The 17,994-nt window shown below is 39.0% G+C and overlaps 1 protein-coding gene across 1 annotated transcript in view; it reads left to right on the forward strand.

Moving 5' to 3' along the window:
- The window catches only part of LOC126484230 (neuroguidin-A), a 69,927-nt gene extending 57,355 nt beyond the window's left edge, over positions 1-12,572 (forward strand). Inside the window, exon 8 of the mRNA XM_050107645.1 lies at positions 10,258-12,572. Coding sequence (XP_049963602.1) covers positions 10,258-10,283 — 26 coding nt within the window. The 3' untranslated portion in view covers positions 10,284-12,572. The remainder of the gene's footprint in view (positions 1-10,257) is intronic.
- Positions 12,573-17,994: the final 5,422 nt, after the last annotated feature.

Genomic DNA, 17,994 nt, shown 5'->3' on the forward strand with positions numbered 1-17,994 from the left:
TTACTTCTCTTTTGAAGGCATAACCTACGAACCAACTCATGATACAGCAATAGGCACTAGCATTGCACCATCCTATGCCGATCTATTCACGAGCCATCTAGAGGATCCTCCTGACCCCCCCCAGAGTCCCAAATAGCTCACCTGGTTCACATTCACTGATAACATCTTTGTGCTCTGGACCGAGGATGAGGACACCATATCCACATCTCCAGAACCTCAACACCGCCTCCTCCATTTGCTTCACCTGATCCTCCTCAACTCAACAAGCCACCATTCTCAATGTTGATATCCATATCAAGGATGGCCTCCATCCATATCAACCAGCAGCAACACCGCCATTTCGACAGCTGTCACCCATTGTGTACCAAGAAGTCCCTTACAGCCTAGCCACCTGTGGCCATTGCATCTGTAGTGATAAGCAGTCCCTCCCAAAATACATCAGAGAGTCTCACTGAGGCCTTCACCGAAATTACCCTCTCAGCATTGTACAGAAACTGGTCTCCTGTGCCTTATCTATCCAGTCACCTGCCACCTCCCACATACCCACCATCAGGTCACAGAGGAGCATTCCCCTTGTAACTTGGTACTACCTGGGACTGGAGCTCATGAATCATATTCTCCGCCAGTGTTTCAACTACCTCTCATCATGCCCCGAAATGATTAATATCCGGCCCACTATCCTTCCCACCCCTCCCACCATAGTATTATGCCACCCACTGTATCTACACAATATACTTGTCCATCCCTACTTCACTTCTGCTTCCAACCCCTTGCCTCATGGCTCATATACATGCAATAGAACTGAACGCAAGACCTGTCCCTTACATCCTCCCACCACCACCTACTGCAGTCCTGTCAAAATCATCAACTATCCCATCAAAGGCAGGGCTACCTGTAAAACCAGTCATGTGATCTACAAGCTAAGCAGCAAACACTGTGCTTCGTTCTACGTGGGCATGACGGTCAACCAGCTGTCTGTCAACGTGAATGGCCACCGACAAATTATGGCTAAGGCACAGCTGCACTACCTGGTTGGTGAGCATGCTGCCCAACATAATGTTCTTCATTTTAATGACTGCTTCTTGGCCTGTACGATCTGGGTCCTTCCTGCCAACACCAGCTGTTCTGAATTGCACATGTGGGAACTCTCCCTGTGTTATATCCTACATTCCTGTAATCTCCTTATCCTCAATCTTCACTAGTCCCTGTCTTTCACCTACCTATCCCCGTCCCTGCTCCCACTCCAGCACTACACGGCCGTCCATTCCACCAACACACCCTACATTCTTTTTTCCCTTTCTCTAGTTTGTTCCTCCTCCATTCTCATTCCCCTCCCTTCCTCCCTCTCACCTCCCAACTACACCTATCAGCCATGCCCTGTTACCATCATGTCCCTTCATACTTCCACAAGCACCACTACACCTTCCCTCCCCTCCCCCCCCCCCCCCCCCCCACTCTGTTATCCCTCCTCCTCCCAACCCCAGTCTCCTTCTTACCCCCACACCTCTATTGTTACTCCCATGAGGTGCTGTTGCAGTCCACAGTCCAGCCTCGTGTACATGTAGTCTGTCTGTCTGTGTGTGTGTGTGTGTGTGTGTGTGTGTGTGTGTGTGTGTGTGTGTTCTAATTTAGCAAGAGGCCTCTTGGCTGAAAGCCTAAATGTACAGCACTTATTTCCATTCTGCCTGTCTGCGACTCAGTGTCTCCTCTATATGGTAAATAGCAGTCTATCCATTTCATAATATTCTCATTATTCCATCCTGTACTTCCCATTGTTTAATGTTCACAGATGTAGAAGCATGTGAAACATTGATGCATACGAGTCTGTCCTTAGCTATAACAATAGTATTATAATAAAGTAGAGTGCTGCTCACCTAATAACAAAATTAATAAAATCCAGAAAAAAGTGTGTGTGTGTGTGTGTGTGTGTGTGTGTGTGTGTGTGTGGCAAGTAAATAACGTAAATAGCACATTCCAGAGAGAAGTTCTAAACTACTCTAAGGAACTCCTCCACAGAATAGGGGGTGTCTCCCGTAGTAAAACTTTTCAATTTAGATTTGAATATTTGTGATTTATTACTCCAATTTTTTTCAGTTCTTCTTTGTACCTACTGAAAATCAAAGTTTCTAAATGGTGCACACCTTTCTGTGTAGCGCTTAAGAATGACATCTGTGTTCATGTCAGTTATCTATCTAGTATTCACAGAATAAATACCACAGTTTCTTCTCAGTGAGTCAATACTGTCAACAACAAAACCTATGAGAGAATATATGTTTGGGATGGTGGAGTAAGAATACAAACACACCAAACTATGAGCTGTGTGAAGTTTGCAAATTGGCATTGCAGATCAGCCTGCCTGTCCTTTTCAGAGAGTTGTCTCATAACATTAACACCATATGCGGTAAAAGAGTGAAACTAAGCAAAGTATCAAGCCTTCATGTCTCATTGTCGAGAGAGTGTGGCAGCTATTCTTATAATGAAGGAAGTAGCAACCAATTTATGCACCAAGATCTTGAATGTGATACTTCCAAGAAATGTGGTAATGCAAAGTCTTCATGGAGTATGAATAATTTAAGGAGTAAAGGCAACTGCTCACTGAATAGCAGCGTGTATGATTGACTTCACTGACTGTTTGACCAGGTCTGGACAGTAAAATTTCGTGTCTACAAAAGTTCAGTGCCTTGTTGCAGTTAAGTGTCAATCTGTTCTCTGAAAGTCATCTGATACCTACTACCATATTAGCTACATCATTTACATTATGTTCCACATGTTTCAATCTGCCAAGAGGTTTTTTCCCCCATCTATCATATTTAGTGGCATATCATTGATGTATATCAAGAAAAGCAATGGACCCAGAACAGAACCTTGTAGTACCCTCCCACTTCATGTGACTCAAGTCATATTCGTATGCCTTCCCTGTGGGTTGAAATAGGAGGACAACCATCTGCTTCCTACTGTGCAGGTATGAAGTGAACCACTGTTGAACTTTCGTCCTAATCCCATAATGTTCCAACTTGTGCCAAAAGTATTCCATTGTCCGCATCCTCAAATGCTTTTGTTAAATTGGAGAAAATACCTACTGTTCTCACAGTATCATTTTGCCACACTAACATCTAACACACAAAGGAATATACTGCATTTTCTGTGGATACTCCATTCCTGTATCTGACACCCTATTTTGTTAACCGAGGTGTGCCACTACTCTCTCATACATTACTTTGCCAAAAGCTTTTGAAAACACTATCAACAAAAGAAAATGACTGGTAAATATCTGAATTACCTCTTTCCCTCTTTTTACAAAGTGGTTTCACTGACCACATCTGAAAGACGTATTGCACTGGTGACTGGTTACAGAACTAATGTATGGTGCACTGATCTTCATAATCTTATTTGATATTGATGTACGGAAAGTTTTGGTTGAAAATTCTGAATTATTTTGGAATAAAGGAGATGACTCACCAAAAGGCGGATATTGATTCATTTTCATCTTTGCTAGTTTCCTTTTTCTACATGTGATAGTTGTCGTGAAATGTTGGATTTTGAGAGTTCTGTATATATATTTGTACCACTAAAATTTTGATTTAACTTGCTGACAATTGACTAGAAGTGATCATTAAATATTTAGCACAACTCTGGTGGATCACTAAGTTTCATTCTCAAGAGAGGTATAATACGCAGAATACCCACATTCTAACCTGATACCTTTAACACTAGACCATATTGTTTTAATTTTGTTCTGATAGCTTTCTATTCTTTTGGTGACATGCATTACTTTAGTACATCTGTTGATATGCTTCAGTACTTTGGAGTATTGTCTGTTGTGAAATTGAATAACTGGGCTCTGGCTGTCCTTCATATCTAAGAGATGTTCTAATGACCTTAGCCATCCAAACTAGTTCTTTATTAGTGCAGCATATCTGCATGCAAATTTTGTGGGGAAAGGGCTGTCAAAGAATTTGACAGAAATCCGAAAAAAGATATTATATTTATTTGCTCTGGTTGTCTGTGTCATGGTCATCTTGCCAAATTTGACCATTTAGATTGGCTTTAAATATCTAAATTTGTAAATGAATTCAGGTCTCCACATCTTTTGTTTTGTACCTGATTGCTTTCTGTATTACTTTCTGTGCTTCGTTTTCTGACAGGCCATTACTAATTTTTCCCATATTGTGCTCATCAACTAGAGAGCAATTAAGGAGTTTGAGTATGATCATGCTGCTACTTGTGTGAACTTTAGTTGGGAATTACATTGTCTGTGCCAGACTGTAAGATTTCTAGTGAGTCCTATAACATTCTTTTCTCTTGAGAATCATTCAGAAAGTTTATATTGAAAACCCCACACAAAATTAACTGGAATGCTACTCCATTGGGAAAATTCATGAAAATTGCAACAGTGTAGATAATTTGATGCCTCTCGAATGATGATTGGTGAGTGATTAGGGACTGTACTAGCAAGGTGCTTGTTTAGAATGTGTCCTTCAAAAGCTTGTGTACATCGCTTTTCCTTAGTACAGTATGGGAAGGCTGAGGTGCTACTCACTGCATAGAGGTAATGTTAAGTCACAGACAGATATAGTGAAAAGGAATGCTAGAAATATTCTACTTTCAGACTACTTCCTTCATCAGATTCTCACAAGCCCAACCTCCCTCTCTCCCTCCCTGCCTCCCCCCTCCCCCCACTTTCTCTCCCTCTCTCTCTCTCTCTCTCTCTCTCTCTCTCTCTCTCTCTCTCTCTCTGCCATTGTCATCTCTAGACACTAAGGTCCGAATGCAAATGCACTTGTGGTGAGCAGCAAATCTAGTTGGAGTGGGTAGTGGGGGTATGGAAGAGGCATGGGTAGGGATGAGGGATGTAGTACTAGAGTAAGAGCAGGAAAGGGGATAGGTAGGTGGAAGACAGGGAGCAGCAAAGGTTGTTACCGGGGGGGGGGGGGGGGGGGCTATGAAAATAAAGGATATGTTGCAAAGTGAAGCACATTGTGTTGTTGGCTACCTCAGACACAGTTGCAATTGTGCTTTAGTACCTGGATACAGTAGTGACTGTGTGTGTGAGTGTGTGTGTGTGTGTGTGTGTGTGTGTGTGTGTGTTTTCTGCTTCTGTGAAGGAGTTAACCCAAAAGCTGATTATTTCTAGCATTCCTTTTCAATGTGCCTGTCTATGCTCAGCACCTTCTCTCTGTGGTGAGTAGCGCTTTATTGTTTTCGTGGTTTTGTTACTCCATCCTGGCCCTCCAATGCTTGACTTTCCCTTTTTCCTACTTCAAATGTCTTGCTTTGTTAACAAACAAAACTTCTATGATTTGTTTGGGGAAAAAAAATCAATCCTTAAATGCAGGACTGTATGTTTGAACTCATTTTTTTTTAAATTAAGACAAATAATTGTTTTACACTGTGGCACAATTTAATGTGCAGAGCATTATTCAATATTCTAAGAATTATCAGAGTATCCAAGTTTTCCGTTTACTACACATTTTAATACAAAAATCTGCAAGCCACCAGCAATGTAACGAAAGTGCTCTACATGTACATCTATACTCTGCAAACCACTGTGCAGTGCATGGCAGAGGCTACATCCTATTGTACCAGTTATTAGGATTTTACCCATTCCATTCATGCATGGAGCATGGGAAGAATGATTGTTTGAATGCTTCTGTGCATTTTAACCGTATCCTCATTACCCCTATGTGAGCGATATGTAGGGGATTGTAATATATTCCTAGAATCATAATTTAAAGCCATTTTTTGAAACTTTGTTAATTGACTTTATCCGGAAAGTTTACGTCTATTTTCAAGAGTCTTGAAAGTCAGTTTCTTCAGTATCTCTGTGACACTCTTCTAAGGATCAAGCACACATGTGCCCATTTGTGCTGCCCTTCTCGTGTACGTTCAGTATTCCCTGTTAGTCCTGTTTGGTACATGTCCCACACACTTCAGCAACATTCTAAAACCTGTCACATGAGTGATTTGTAAGCAGTCTCCTTTGTAAACTGATTGCATTTCCCCAATGTTCTACCAATAAATCGAAGTGTACCCTCTTGCTTTACCCGTGACTGAGCCTCTGTGATGATTTCATTTCATATCTGTACAAAGTGCTACACCTGGGTATTTTTACGAGTTGACTGATTCCCGCATTGACTCATTAGTGTTATAGTTATGAGATATTACATTTTTTTCATTTTGTGAAGTGCACAATTTTCCTCTTTTGAACACTTAAAGTAAGTTGCCAATCTTTGACCCACGGTAAAATCTTGTCAAGATATGACTGAAAAATTTTTATAGCTTCCTTCAGACAGTATTTCATTACAGATAAGCTTTGCTCCACTATTAATCTCCATTTTGTGACTCAGCATATTTACTGTATATGTGTGTGTGTGTGTGTGTGTGTGTGTGTGTGTGTGTGTGCAAGAATTCTTATGCCATTGTTCTATACAATCCGATCTCTCTCTCTCTCTCTCTCTCTCTCTCTCTCTCTCTCTCCCCTCTCCCCACCCCTCCCCTCCCTCTCTCTGCCCCCCCTCTCCCTCCTCTCTCTCTTTTTCTCTTTATTTGTGTGTGTGTGTGTGTGTGTGTGTGTGTGTGTGTGTTTTTTTTTAAAGAGGGGAGCAGTTAGTTAAGTTTATAATACAGTGTTATCAGAAGATTGAGTTCAACTGTCTTAACTTCATCTTGGGAACTAAAGAACAAAATGGGAAGTGGCTTTAGTTAGGCATGAAATCTGGTCTCGGTGGCCCAACATGAAAGAAGTCATCAGCATGCATGAATACACATTAATAGTGTCATCTTTTCACTCTTTTCCAGAATTGGGACTTCCCTTTCTTCTATCCCCTTTCCTGAAACATTTTTAAATACAACCATAAACAAACAGATGTTTGTATTAAAGCTCTCTCATAACAAATTCCTAATTTGAGTTCATCAAATTTAACATTGTGCAAATTTTTCTCAACACATGTGTATTACAAGTGAAAGATTACAGCATTTAATGAGACAAAAAATAGAAATTATATTCAAAGTTATCAAATACTGTTCAGTGAGAAAAACTAAATGAAAACTTTGGAACAGACATTCAAGAGTCAGTTTGGTATAGTCCTTATGACTTTGTAGCTAGAAGCAACTCAGATTCAACTATGAGGTTCTGTATCTGGTTTATTAAATTTAATGGTGATAAATTAAGCTGGCCTGTAAGAATGACAGATATTTAAAAGAAACAATATTACCATTCCAAGAAGATCCTCAGAACACCATTAAAACAACAGTTATCACACAAGGTACGTCAATGGGCTTAATTATGGGAAATAGCGTGCAATTCCTTGTTCAACCATCCTGCACTTCAGGCAGGTGGCAATATGGTTCCTCAAATAACACAACAACTAATATTTTTTCTTATTGTTGCCCTGCAGAGCTATTGTTCCATCTCTAATGATATTTATGTGCTTGTTTCTAATCTTCTTTCCTTTTTCCAATTGTTGTAACCAAACAAAATGGCGAGACATAAAATGTGCATAGTGGTGGCTCATAAGTTAAACTAACAGTAGTTTGAATGAAAATTTTTTTCTGTGGATTTTCTGTTGCTGGTATTCTATGATGATTATTAATTAGAACATGCCTCTGTGGTGACACTCTGTCATGGAAATTTCTGTACATTGTGACCTGAAATGCAGTGAACGTAGAAAACCTTCAGAGTAGGAAAAAAAAAAAGCTCTTAGCAGTCAAACCATTGTAGTAAAGGGTAGTAAATCAGCAAAACTTTGTTCTACACAATACTTTGTGAAATGCTACTGACAGCAAAGAGTTAAGTAAATTGGGTGGCACACTAAGTGAAACACAAATTTTCCACTATAACATAAGCCAAAAAAGCTTAAATTAGGAACTATGGAAGAAATGAAACATTTCTGTTGTGAAATGGAAAATACTTTAAATATAATGTCCATCTGGTTGTAATTTGACTGGTAGCTTTCTTTGCAAAGAAAACAGTGAAATCGTTTCATTTTAGTTGCTGGAGAAAATTCCATAGCCATTTGACAGATTTCTGACTCTCATATTTTCCCTAAAGTCACAAGTTCTTACTGTCTGCACGATTACCCCTTTCCAGATCCAAACAGTTGATATCGTTTAGATACAGACTGTATAAATGGTTTGGATATAAGAGGTCTGTCTAAAAAGCATCCGATCTTTGATTTTCCCATGCAAAATAGAGACGATAGCGCGGCGCCACTGTAGACAGCAAAGGAAGAGACCTTTATGCGCATGTGTGAACTTTGTCCCTGTCTTCCAGCAAGTCAGTCGCTGCCTGTCGGTCACTGAGTCAGGGGCTACACAACGTGTTCATTGGATTACCGATTCTCTCAAGATGACTGAACATGCCGAGCAAAGATACTGCATCAAATTTTATCAAGAGCTTGGTGATTCTCAAAGTGAAACAATTCGTAAGATTCAGCAGGTGTTTGGAGAAGATGCAATGCGTGTAACACAAATTAAGGAGTGGTTCAACCTATTCAAAAATGGCGGCCCATCAGCGGAGAGTGACCAGCATTCTAGCAGGCCCCAAACTGCTCGGAGTGCAGCTGTTGTCAAGTGGGTGCAAACTTTGGTGATGGCAGATTGTCATTGCCCAAGAGGTTGGAATGAGTAATTCTGCACATGCAATTTTGCGTGATGGTTTGAACATGCACCGAGTGGCTGCGAAATTCGTGCCCAAGTTGATGTCACCAGAACAAAAAGGCTCCATTTTGATGTTGCATAGGATCTTCTTAACACCACCAACACAGATCCTGGGTTCTGAACACCGTGATAACTGGAGATGAGTCGTGGGTGTACAGGTACAACCCAGAAACAAAAAGATAGTTGTCGCAATGGAAGCATCCCGAGTCTCCAAGGCCGAAGAGAGTGCGGCAGGTGCAAAGCAAAGTCAAGGTGATACTGACTGTCTTCTTTGATGTCCGTGGAATTGTGCATCATGAATACACACCGGAAGGACAAACAGTGACAAAGGAGTATTATCGAGATGTTCTTCGTGACGCAGTTTGGCACAAAGGACCACATGTGGACGGCAAAAAGCTGGCAACTGCATCACGACACCACCCCCGCACATTCATCCCACTTGATCCAAATTTTCTTGGCCAAACATAGAATTAAACCCGTTCACCAACCTCCCTTCTCTTCAGACATGGCTCCTTGCAACTTCTGGTTGTTTCCAAAATTGAAGACACCACTGAAAGGATCCCGTTTTGAGAAGAGAGAATGCGGAACACGATGACGGAGCTGAACACCATTCCAAAAGAAGACTTCCAGAGGTGTTTACAGCAGTGGAATGATCGGTGGGCTAAGTGTGTGCAAGCACAAGGGGCCTAATTTGAAGGGGATTAGGGTCTCAACCCTGTCAGGTATTCGAAATATTTTTTCTGGCCAAAGGTCGGATACTTTTTAGACAGGCCTCGTATGTGATACATAGTTTGTTTAAATGGTAGTAGTTTCATAGGCATCCCTGATTGACACAGCTAATCAGATTGCTCCAGTTGTTATTTTCTGTCACGCCTTTCAGGCTTCTGCAGTAAAAAGAGGATGTTCTATTACAATAAACTATTAAGCATTAGTATTAGAGACTGAAGAAGTCAGTGAAAACACTACCTCTCATGTAGTGCAAATAGTCTGCTATTAACTTTGTGAGAGAGATTCATGCAAATCACTTTCATATGCCTTTGGAAAAACTGTAAAATGCCTTACTCCAGTCAGTCAGTGACACAAAGTGCAGTTGTAGGCTTAGTGTCCATGTTAATAAAAAGACGCTCATCACAATAGGCCTGCAAGCGAATAGTTTTCCATGAACAGCATATTTCTGCCCTGGATGGAGACAGTTTATCATTAATCTTCCATTACCAATTTCAGTTACTGATTCCATCTGGAGAGGAACTTGGCTTACTCTGAGTATGCCATGCATACTGCAATTGAGTTTTGTATGTGCAACTAATGTTACAGTGTGTTTAGTGGGAGGGATGAGGAAATTATCAGGGGAGGAACATCATTTTTATAAAATATCATTACAGTGTGTTTAGTGGGAAGGATGAGGAAATTATTAGAGGAGGAACATCATTTTTATAAAATATCATTACAATGTGTTTAGTGGGAAGGATGAGGAAATTATCAGGGGAGGAACATAATATTTATAAAATTTCATGTAATAGGAGACACTGCAGTGTAAATGTACTACTGTGCTTTTTGTTTTGTAGGGATGTCATAATATAATTTTTATTTTTTTAACAGGTTTCAAGAAGCGGAAGTTTCACTGAATACATCGCTTCTGTGTGTTGAAGAAAACACACACTTGAAAAAAAGTGACGGAATTGGGTTAAATATGTAACTTAAGTTGGAGAAAATATGTGGAGTGGTCTCGATGAAGGTTTGCTGGGACCATAATTTTAAAAAGTCAGGGGGAGCAATTATAATTGATTTGTGAAACAACGTAAGCTGAAATGTTTAGAATCTTCATTATCAGACACAAGCTGATTTAACTGCCATTATATATCAAAAAGGACAGTAATACCCACCTGCCTTGAAAGCAAATTGCACAGTGATCTTGCAAGTATAATTTGTGTTTGTAGATATTTTATTGGAAGTGTTTGTTAACAAAAATGTTACTTTTTGTCCGCATGTAATACTTTGTTGTCGTATGTTACTGTTTGGCTATGCTTTGTTTGTCAATTGTTTGATGTTGATGTGTGTTTTTATAGTATTTCTTTGTTTTGCTATGTGAAACTGCAAAGTGTAAGTTGGCACAAAGTTCTCTTTTTTACACTGTTTTGAATGCAGTCATCCTGAATTGATAATTGCAAGTTCTGAGACCTTAATTTTCTGAAAGAAGCAGTAGCAAGTTACGATGTGAAAGCAGGGAGGAATGTGCAGATTTCTGCTGTAGCTATTTCATTCAATCTCCTTTTTGGTGCTGTATTCTACAGTTTGCCTTTTCTGTGGATGTTGCACATCTATATAACTTTCTGGAACCATATGCACTCACATAATTCTAATAATGCACATCTCATTTAATACCTGTTACATTAAAATTTATTCCAAGTAGTTTTGAAAATAAAGCAGGATTGTAAAATTATTAGGATAGACTCTTGGAAGTAGCACTAGCTAATGTGATCAGTAGAATATTTTTGATAATTAGTATCTGTGACTGTAGAGGAATGTTTAAGTAATGGAAGAATTCTGTATTCCCATGCATGTATTTGTATGAGCCATCACTCAGTTTTCAAATTTGGTTCTTGTTGGCAGTGAACGTTGTATGTCAGTGATGTTGATGTATTATATAACGTTAATGATATTGATAATCAAAGGCGTCACTTACAGTGTTCTTTATTAATCTGTTGTAACAGTGGTCGACCACAGGTCCTGCTCACTACCTCATTACTCAGATCAATTTATATACTAATTATATTTACAAAAAAGGAGAGAAATTTATGCACAGAAATAAAACATAGTTTTGATTACATATGAATGTTGTGTGTCGTAGGTATATTTAGATGTCTTTTGTGTAATGATTGTTGGAAATAATTGACATAATATGAATTACATCATGGTGCTGAAATACGTAATTTGTGGGCATTATTAAGTGACATTAGGTTTAAACTATATTTAAGTAGATCTGATAAATTTTCACAATGAGCAAATGTGATAATTAAGATTCCTACATTAATAATTCAATGTATTACAGACTGCATCTGCTGTGATTACAAATGTACTGAAAAACACATTAATGATGAAATTACTCATTTACGTGCAGCCTTTATTTCTTAAGTGGCACAGAATAAGTCCTTATTGTAATATACATTTTGCACAACCGTGCTGCAGTTTGAAGTATGTGTGTGTATTTACAAAAGACAGTGTGCCAAATGGCCTGAAAACATAATGTTCAGTGGCAAGATGTTGTGTTTCTGATAGGTTGTCTATTGAAATTTTGTAGTTCAGATATTTGTGTATTCCTGTTGTTTATACATATTGTTAACTGGAAATACAGTATTTGATTTTCAGAAAAGAAAAATAATGTGCTGAGAACATATCGGTTCCAGAAAGCCATCCTGATTTGAGACATTGTTTTCATTTGTTTAGGATGTTAAATGTTGCTCATTTCTTCCATGTCAAAGTGTATATACTGTTGCATTCTTTGACACTGTTGTGGCAGCATCATCCACAGAACAATATTTTTGGTGACCATAGGGATGATGCTGTCCAGCACTTACTACGAGACTTACAGGTCCTAGAATAATGAGCTTAAACTGTATCTATTGTACTACAAGAATCAGTATCACAATAGGTAAAATTTGTATTATGAAATGCTCTGACAAAAGCATATTGTCATATTAAAAGTATAAGAATAATAATGCATTGGAAGGAAAGATAATTATTTAAGCTATACCATATCTTGTGAGATTATGTTACTGTTGTGAATATGAGCACAAAAGTCACAGAAATTGTTTCCTATAGCTCTAAGGAAGCCTTGTTTTTCTTTAATTTTGAAAAAGGTGAGACTTTTATGAAACAACTGACACACTTCAAATAAATTATTACATTTTATGATACTTGATCATTTGTGAATTACTCCATGCCCCTCCCCCCTTTTTCCCAAATTAATCTGCTTTTTAAGGTACAGATTATGAAGTGTCTACTTGACTAATCCCATATATGGGATAGTACAAAGGCTGTCAGCACACACTTCTAGCTTGTTTGTTATTCATCCTTGTCATCTGGTCAGGAATGGGGTAACGAGAAATTGACTTGAATACAAGACGTCATGATCGAGACGGCGCAACAGAAATCATGCCGATGATCTGCCTTGATAACTGCACCCATGGTAAGTACATATTTAAATCATTATTTCACTATAGTACAGAGTGTATACGACCCGGGACAACTGGGAGATCCGGGAGAAAACTGGGAAAAACCCGGGAATTTTTCGTTGTGTTAGTTTCCAATTAAATTTTTGTAATTTTGACTGGTAATAATCGATACTCTAACAAATGATATTACTGTATCGCGCTATTGCAGAATAATACTGCAACAATAAAACGTGAATGGGGGGAGGGGGGGGGGGACGAAAATGAAACATTAATTGCAAAGGAAATGTGCCATATACAACAAAACACAGTGCTCATACAAGCATTTGCCAACAGCAAATTGTGTCAAAGGCTTTAGGAGGACTATACAATGCTTCATAACAACAAATTGCCTCCAATGAGCGTGCAGTCACAACTTTTTACATTAGATTCGTTTTAGCAGTTACGAGTGGGCTCATACGCATGCGCAATTGAGTGGCGTATGAGTAGTACCCTCTCCCACTTCTGGCTGCAGAAATGTGGCTGTTGGCTGTGTAAACAGTCGCAGCAAACTGCTAGATGCAACCGGGAAAAATTTTACTGTTGTGCCCAAGCTGCCAGATTCACGCATGCGCAGCAGGCTCAGATCTATGAGGGAGAGAGAGAGGTCCCAAATTCATATTCTTGAAGAGGAAAAACCTTGTTTCACAAAGCGCCTAGCATCCAGCGCACGTTGGCCTATCGATTACTCATATGATTTTGAAATGCATCCCTGTAAGTTGATTTCTGAATGAATCGTAAGTTGATTTTTGAATGCGTGCATAGTGTACGTGATGTCTCTGTCAGGGGAATCCTCATCGCATCTAGAAATAAACTTTCCTGCAGGCAAAAGGGGACCAGGCTATACGAGCTGAGTGGAGTAAAGCCGAACAAGTGAACGCCAATCGCTGTCTGTTCTGTTCTTGATTGGGTTTGCGAATGATTAGCGTTGTTATACTTACTAGGGAAATCCATAGATTCAGACTTCCAGAGTGGAAATAAATGACTAACAGGAATAACAGGTGAGAAAGATTATGTGTTATCTTCTCGGTGTATTCAGGAAAATGAAATTGTGTCATCAAATTTTTGACCAGATCGCTACACTAGTAAGGGCCAGTTGTACAGTCCCCGTCTAGCAGCCGCTTAAGTTCTATTCTGGAAGAAGCGTGAAAAATGGTTTGTATGAACATAACAACACCTAACCAGAGAATAATCAGAGATAACTAAACCTGTGATTCTGGCAGGGTTAGTGAAGTTAACCGGCGAATAAGTTTTGACAAAGGCTGGAATAGTTCCAGAATTAGTGATGACAAGATTGATTGTTAGAACGAGGAAGGAGAAGAAACGGGAACATCACACAAATTAGGGAAGAATATGATGGTTCCAAATTTATATAAAAATCTCATGCTACTACTTTTCGATCTCATGCTTGAGAAACAGGAGCGTACGAACGAAATGTGAAACTATTTTCTAACCTACTTGTAGTAGGCCTAATAGGCATTTTATGTTGGTCTTGATGAATTATATTCTGTCATGTTATAAAACCAAAACAGTCTCATTTATTTGGTGTGTGTTACAACTTCTGCAGTGTTATAAAGGCCTATTTTGTTTTATCTAGCAGACAGTGACAAAATAGACTTAATCAGATAGTGAAACCACACCAGTCTTGGGTACTATTTGTATTAATAACTTACACAGTATTAGACAACAATATTTAGATTTTTCATGTAGCAAAACGTTTGACAAACTGTGGTGAGGTAATAGATTCTTTCGCAGAAAGGAAAGCACGCCATGTAAAGCTGTAGCAAGATAAGAGAAAAAATAATGCTAGGTGCTAAGGATTGAAGATATGTGTACTGAAGAACCTTCAACATCGCAGCATGTCAGCAATCGTTGGTTAATATATTAACAAAATAAAAACCCGCCCCGAATGCAAAAAAAAAAGCACCTAGTGTTAAGCGTTAACCCAGGTTTCGGTGTAGATAACTACACCTTCTTCAGAACAACAATAAAACCCACAAGTGCCTAAGAAGACCTTTGTCAACGATTAAAAGAACACCATAGCTATACATTTATAAAAGAAAGGAAAACACAAACAGTACATATGTACAAAGTCAAAACCACTACTTAACTTAATGGTGTACGCTCCAACTCATACCGGCCTATGTTCGATGGGCCATGACCCCCCATAAACTGCAGCCACAAACGGTCGCTCACTTACAAGCCTGACCCGCTATCTGTAGATAGGCCGGTGTGAGGTGGAGCGTACACCATTGGGGTATTAAGTTAAGTAGTGGTTTTGACTTTGTACATATGTACTGTTTGTGTTTTCCTTTTCTTTTTTGTTTATAAATGTATAGCTATGATGTTCTTTTAATCATTGACAAAGGTCTTCTTAGGCACTTGTGGGTTTTATTGTTGAAGGTGTAGTTATCTACGCCGAAACCTGGGCGTTTTGCAATCGAGGCGAGTTTTTACTTTGTTAATATGTGTGTGCTGTCTTGTTTGTCTCGTCTTTACTGGTTTTATGTATCCTATATTTAATTTTATCTCACCCAAAACAAAGTTATTAGATAACAGGCAATAAAGAATGCAAATTTTCTGAAGAGTTCTTGTTCTCCTGATTACAAATAATCCCATCCAGTATTAATTGCGAGGTTTTTTTTTTTTTTTTAAAAAAAAAAGAGGGGCAGGATGTCAAACGGGGTGACTGGGAGCAGTAGAGGGTCCACAGGACATTTTAATTTCCACTGTCCTGAATATAGTTTGATGGCATCCAGTACAAAATATACACATTACAATTCCGCAGAGCGAAATACAGTGCCGTGCGATAGAAGAATGCTGTGTGAAGAGGGGTGGCACAGCACTCTGGCACACTTAAGACCAAATAACATTTCTTACATTTCCTCGAACATATATGTTTTATGTATCAGACTCTTCAGAAAGATGTGCATACAAAATTATCACATTTTTGAAAATTAAATTTTTTAAAATTTTTGACTTCGTATCTCATACGCTCGAGGGAGAGGGGGGGCGGGCGCCATTATCGCAGTATTGCCCTGGTTTGGAATTATCGTAGAACTGGGGCTGATGCGCAGAGCAGTCTGAGTTGTAGTGGGGAATTGTGTAGTCTCCACGTGACCCGTGTTTACACTTTAGTAAGTTTGCTGTTTCCTCTTCATTTACTGCTCTCACATCAAATGAAAACAAAACGGATTTCTGTGGCTGGGAGCTATCAAGTGAATTAAAAGACATTCACATAATCACGGAAGGCTACAATATGTTATTAGTTTCAAATTTTATTTTATTTCCACTATTCTGACGTTTATGCATTAATCACCTTGTAGAACAATGAAGTTATTTTTGTCGGTTTACTAAAGAAATTTGGTTTTTATTAATCTTTTACACTGAGGCAGTCAATGTGTTTGAAACAAAGTATTTAGTTCCTCACTGCAGCTCGCTGCATTTCAAGTGCACGTTTTCATCTTCTAGCACGTATGGCATTATGCCATAATATAGAATCAAAAATTAGTTAATACAGTACTGGTACTCCAAGAAAATTAACATCCCGGAACCCACACTGAAAAGCTTAATATCAGGTCGAGGCCTACTTCATTGGGAATCTGGACCTACGAATGTGCTCTTTAAGTATGCACTTTAAATGTGCCATTTTAGTATGATTCACGGAATTCCGATGCTCTTGGAGTATCCTCTTATGTCTCTTTTCTTTTAAGACATAATGTAAGACCTTTGGATGTTTTACGCGTGTTAACATACGGGCTTCCTGCGTCACAGTAGTTGCCAAAACGTGGCAGCGCCTGTCATCTAGCGCTCTCTGACAACTACTGAAACGAATCTATTTCTAACAGGTCGCGGGAAAATATTGCGAATGGTGGTTTGAAAAGCGTTACTTTCAAAGTAAATTTCCCTTTACACAAGTTGAACTATGTGCAACAATGTATGATGAACTTAATTACAGAGCGTTTGATGTCAAGTCATTTAGAAATATTTTTTGCCCAGACATTCATGTTGTTACCATGAGCAAATTGATGCAGTGCTACGGGAAGCTATCTCTCTTCTGCGGCAGCTAATTTATTTGTGGAATACTTTGAGGACAAGTCACTGGACTCGGTTAAAAATTTTACTGGCACATTTGTGTAATATATCTTAAAATGTAACACGCGCAAAAAAAATCAATATTACATGTGAAAGCTTAGCTTCCCTTGCAGCTTATTAACCTTAGAGACCAATATTATATCTTTGCTTTTCTTGTAGCAACACAACATATATTAATTAAAAACATTATCTTTCCAGTTTGTGTATCCACGCTACTTAACAGTGATGTTATTAGCTGACGGCATCACATGCCCTGTGGTCTGAATATCCACTGTCATCAGGAGGTGGGATCACGTGACATGAGCTATGACTGGCTCACAAAATCACATCGCAATCTCGATTACAATGGTTCAGAAAGTAACGTGCGGTGTTTGGTGGAATTCGAATTTATATTTTCGTAATACAAAAATATGCAGCGTACATGTTGCTGCACATCAAAAATCTTTCCAAAAGGGGTTTTCTTCCCTGAGTTTCGTTTTCTAAAGTGCTGGGAAATTCTGCACCCGTGTATAAAATCATAACCATTCAAAGGATTGATAAATTTTACAATTCTGAGGGAAAATATACTGTTACTTAATAACACGGAAAAAGTGTGTTCTCATCTGGGAGAAAGTGTATTTTTAACCGGGAAATCCAGGAATTTTTTTCCTTGTCCTCGTATACACCCTGTAGTAATATTTTGATCTTTCCATTTTCTTCCCCTCTTATTAAAAAATTATAGTATCAGAAAATAGCCACACTTTTCGTTCATTGAGCATGTGTCTTAAAGCCAATTTTTTGTGTGCTATGGGCATACTCTTTTTATGATATTTCATGATAAGTTTAGTGAAAGAAATTATATTGCTCGAACAGTTCACAGGTGTACTGCCAGTCTATAGTGTCTAACGGGCACAATATTTCAGCGATCAGACACGTCGCCAACGTCAGGTGCACTGATGAACTGAGCTGCTGAAGGCGGGTGGAAGTATTACATCCCATCCCCTCGCGAGATGTTCGCTCCACGGTCTGCGAATGCGTGTCAGCACTCGCTGAG

Source organism: Schistocerca serialis, chromosome 6 (genome assembly GCF_023864345.2).
Source record: "Schistocerca serialis cubense isolate TAMUIC-IGC-003099 chromosome 6, iqSchSeri2.2, whole genome shotgun sequence".
Taxonomy (NCBI): Eukaryota; Metazoa; Arthropoda; class Insecta; order Orthoptera; family Acrididae; genus Schistocerca; species Schistocerca serialis.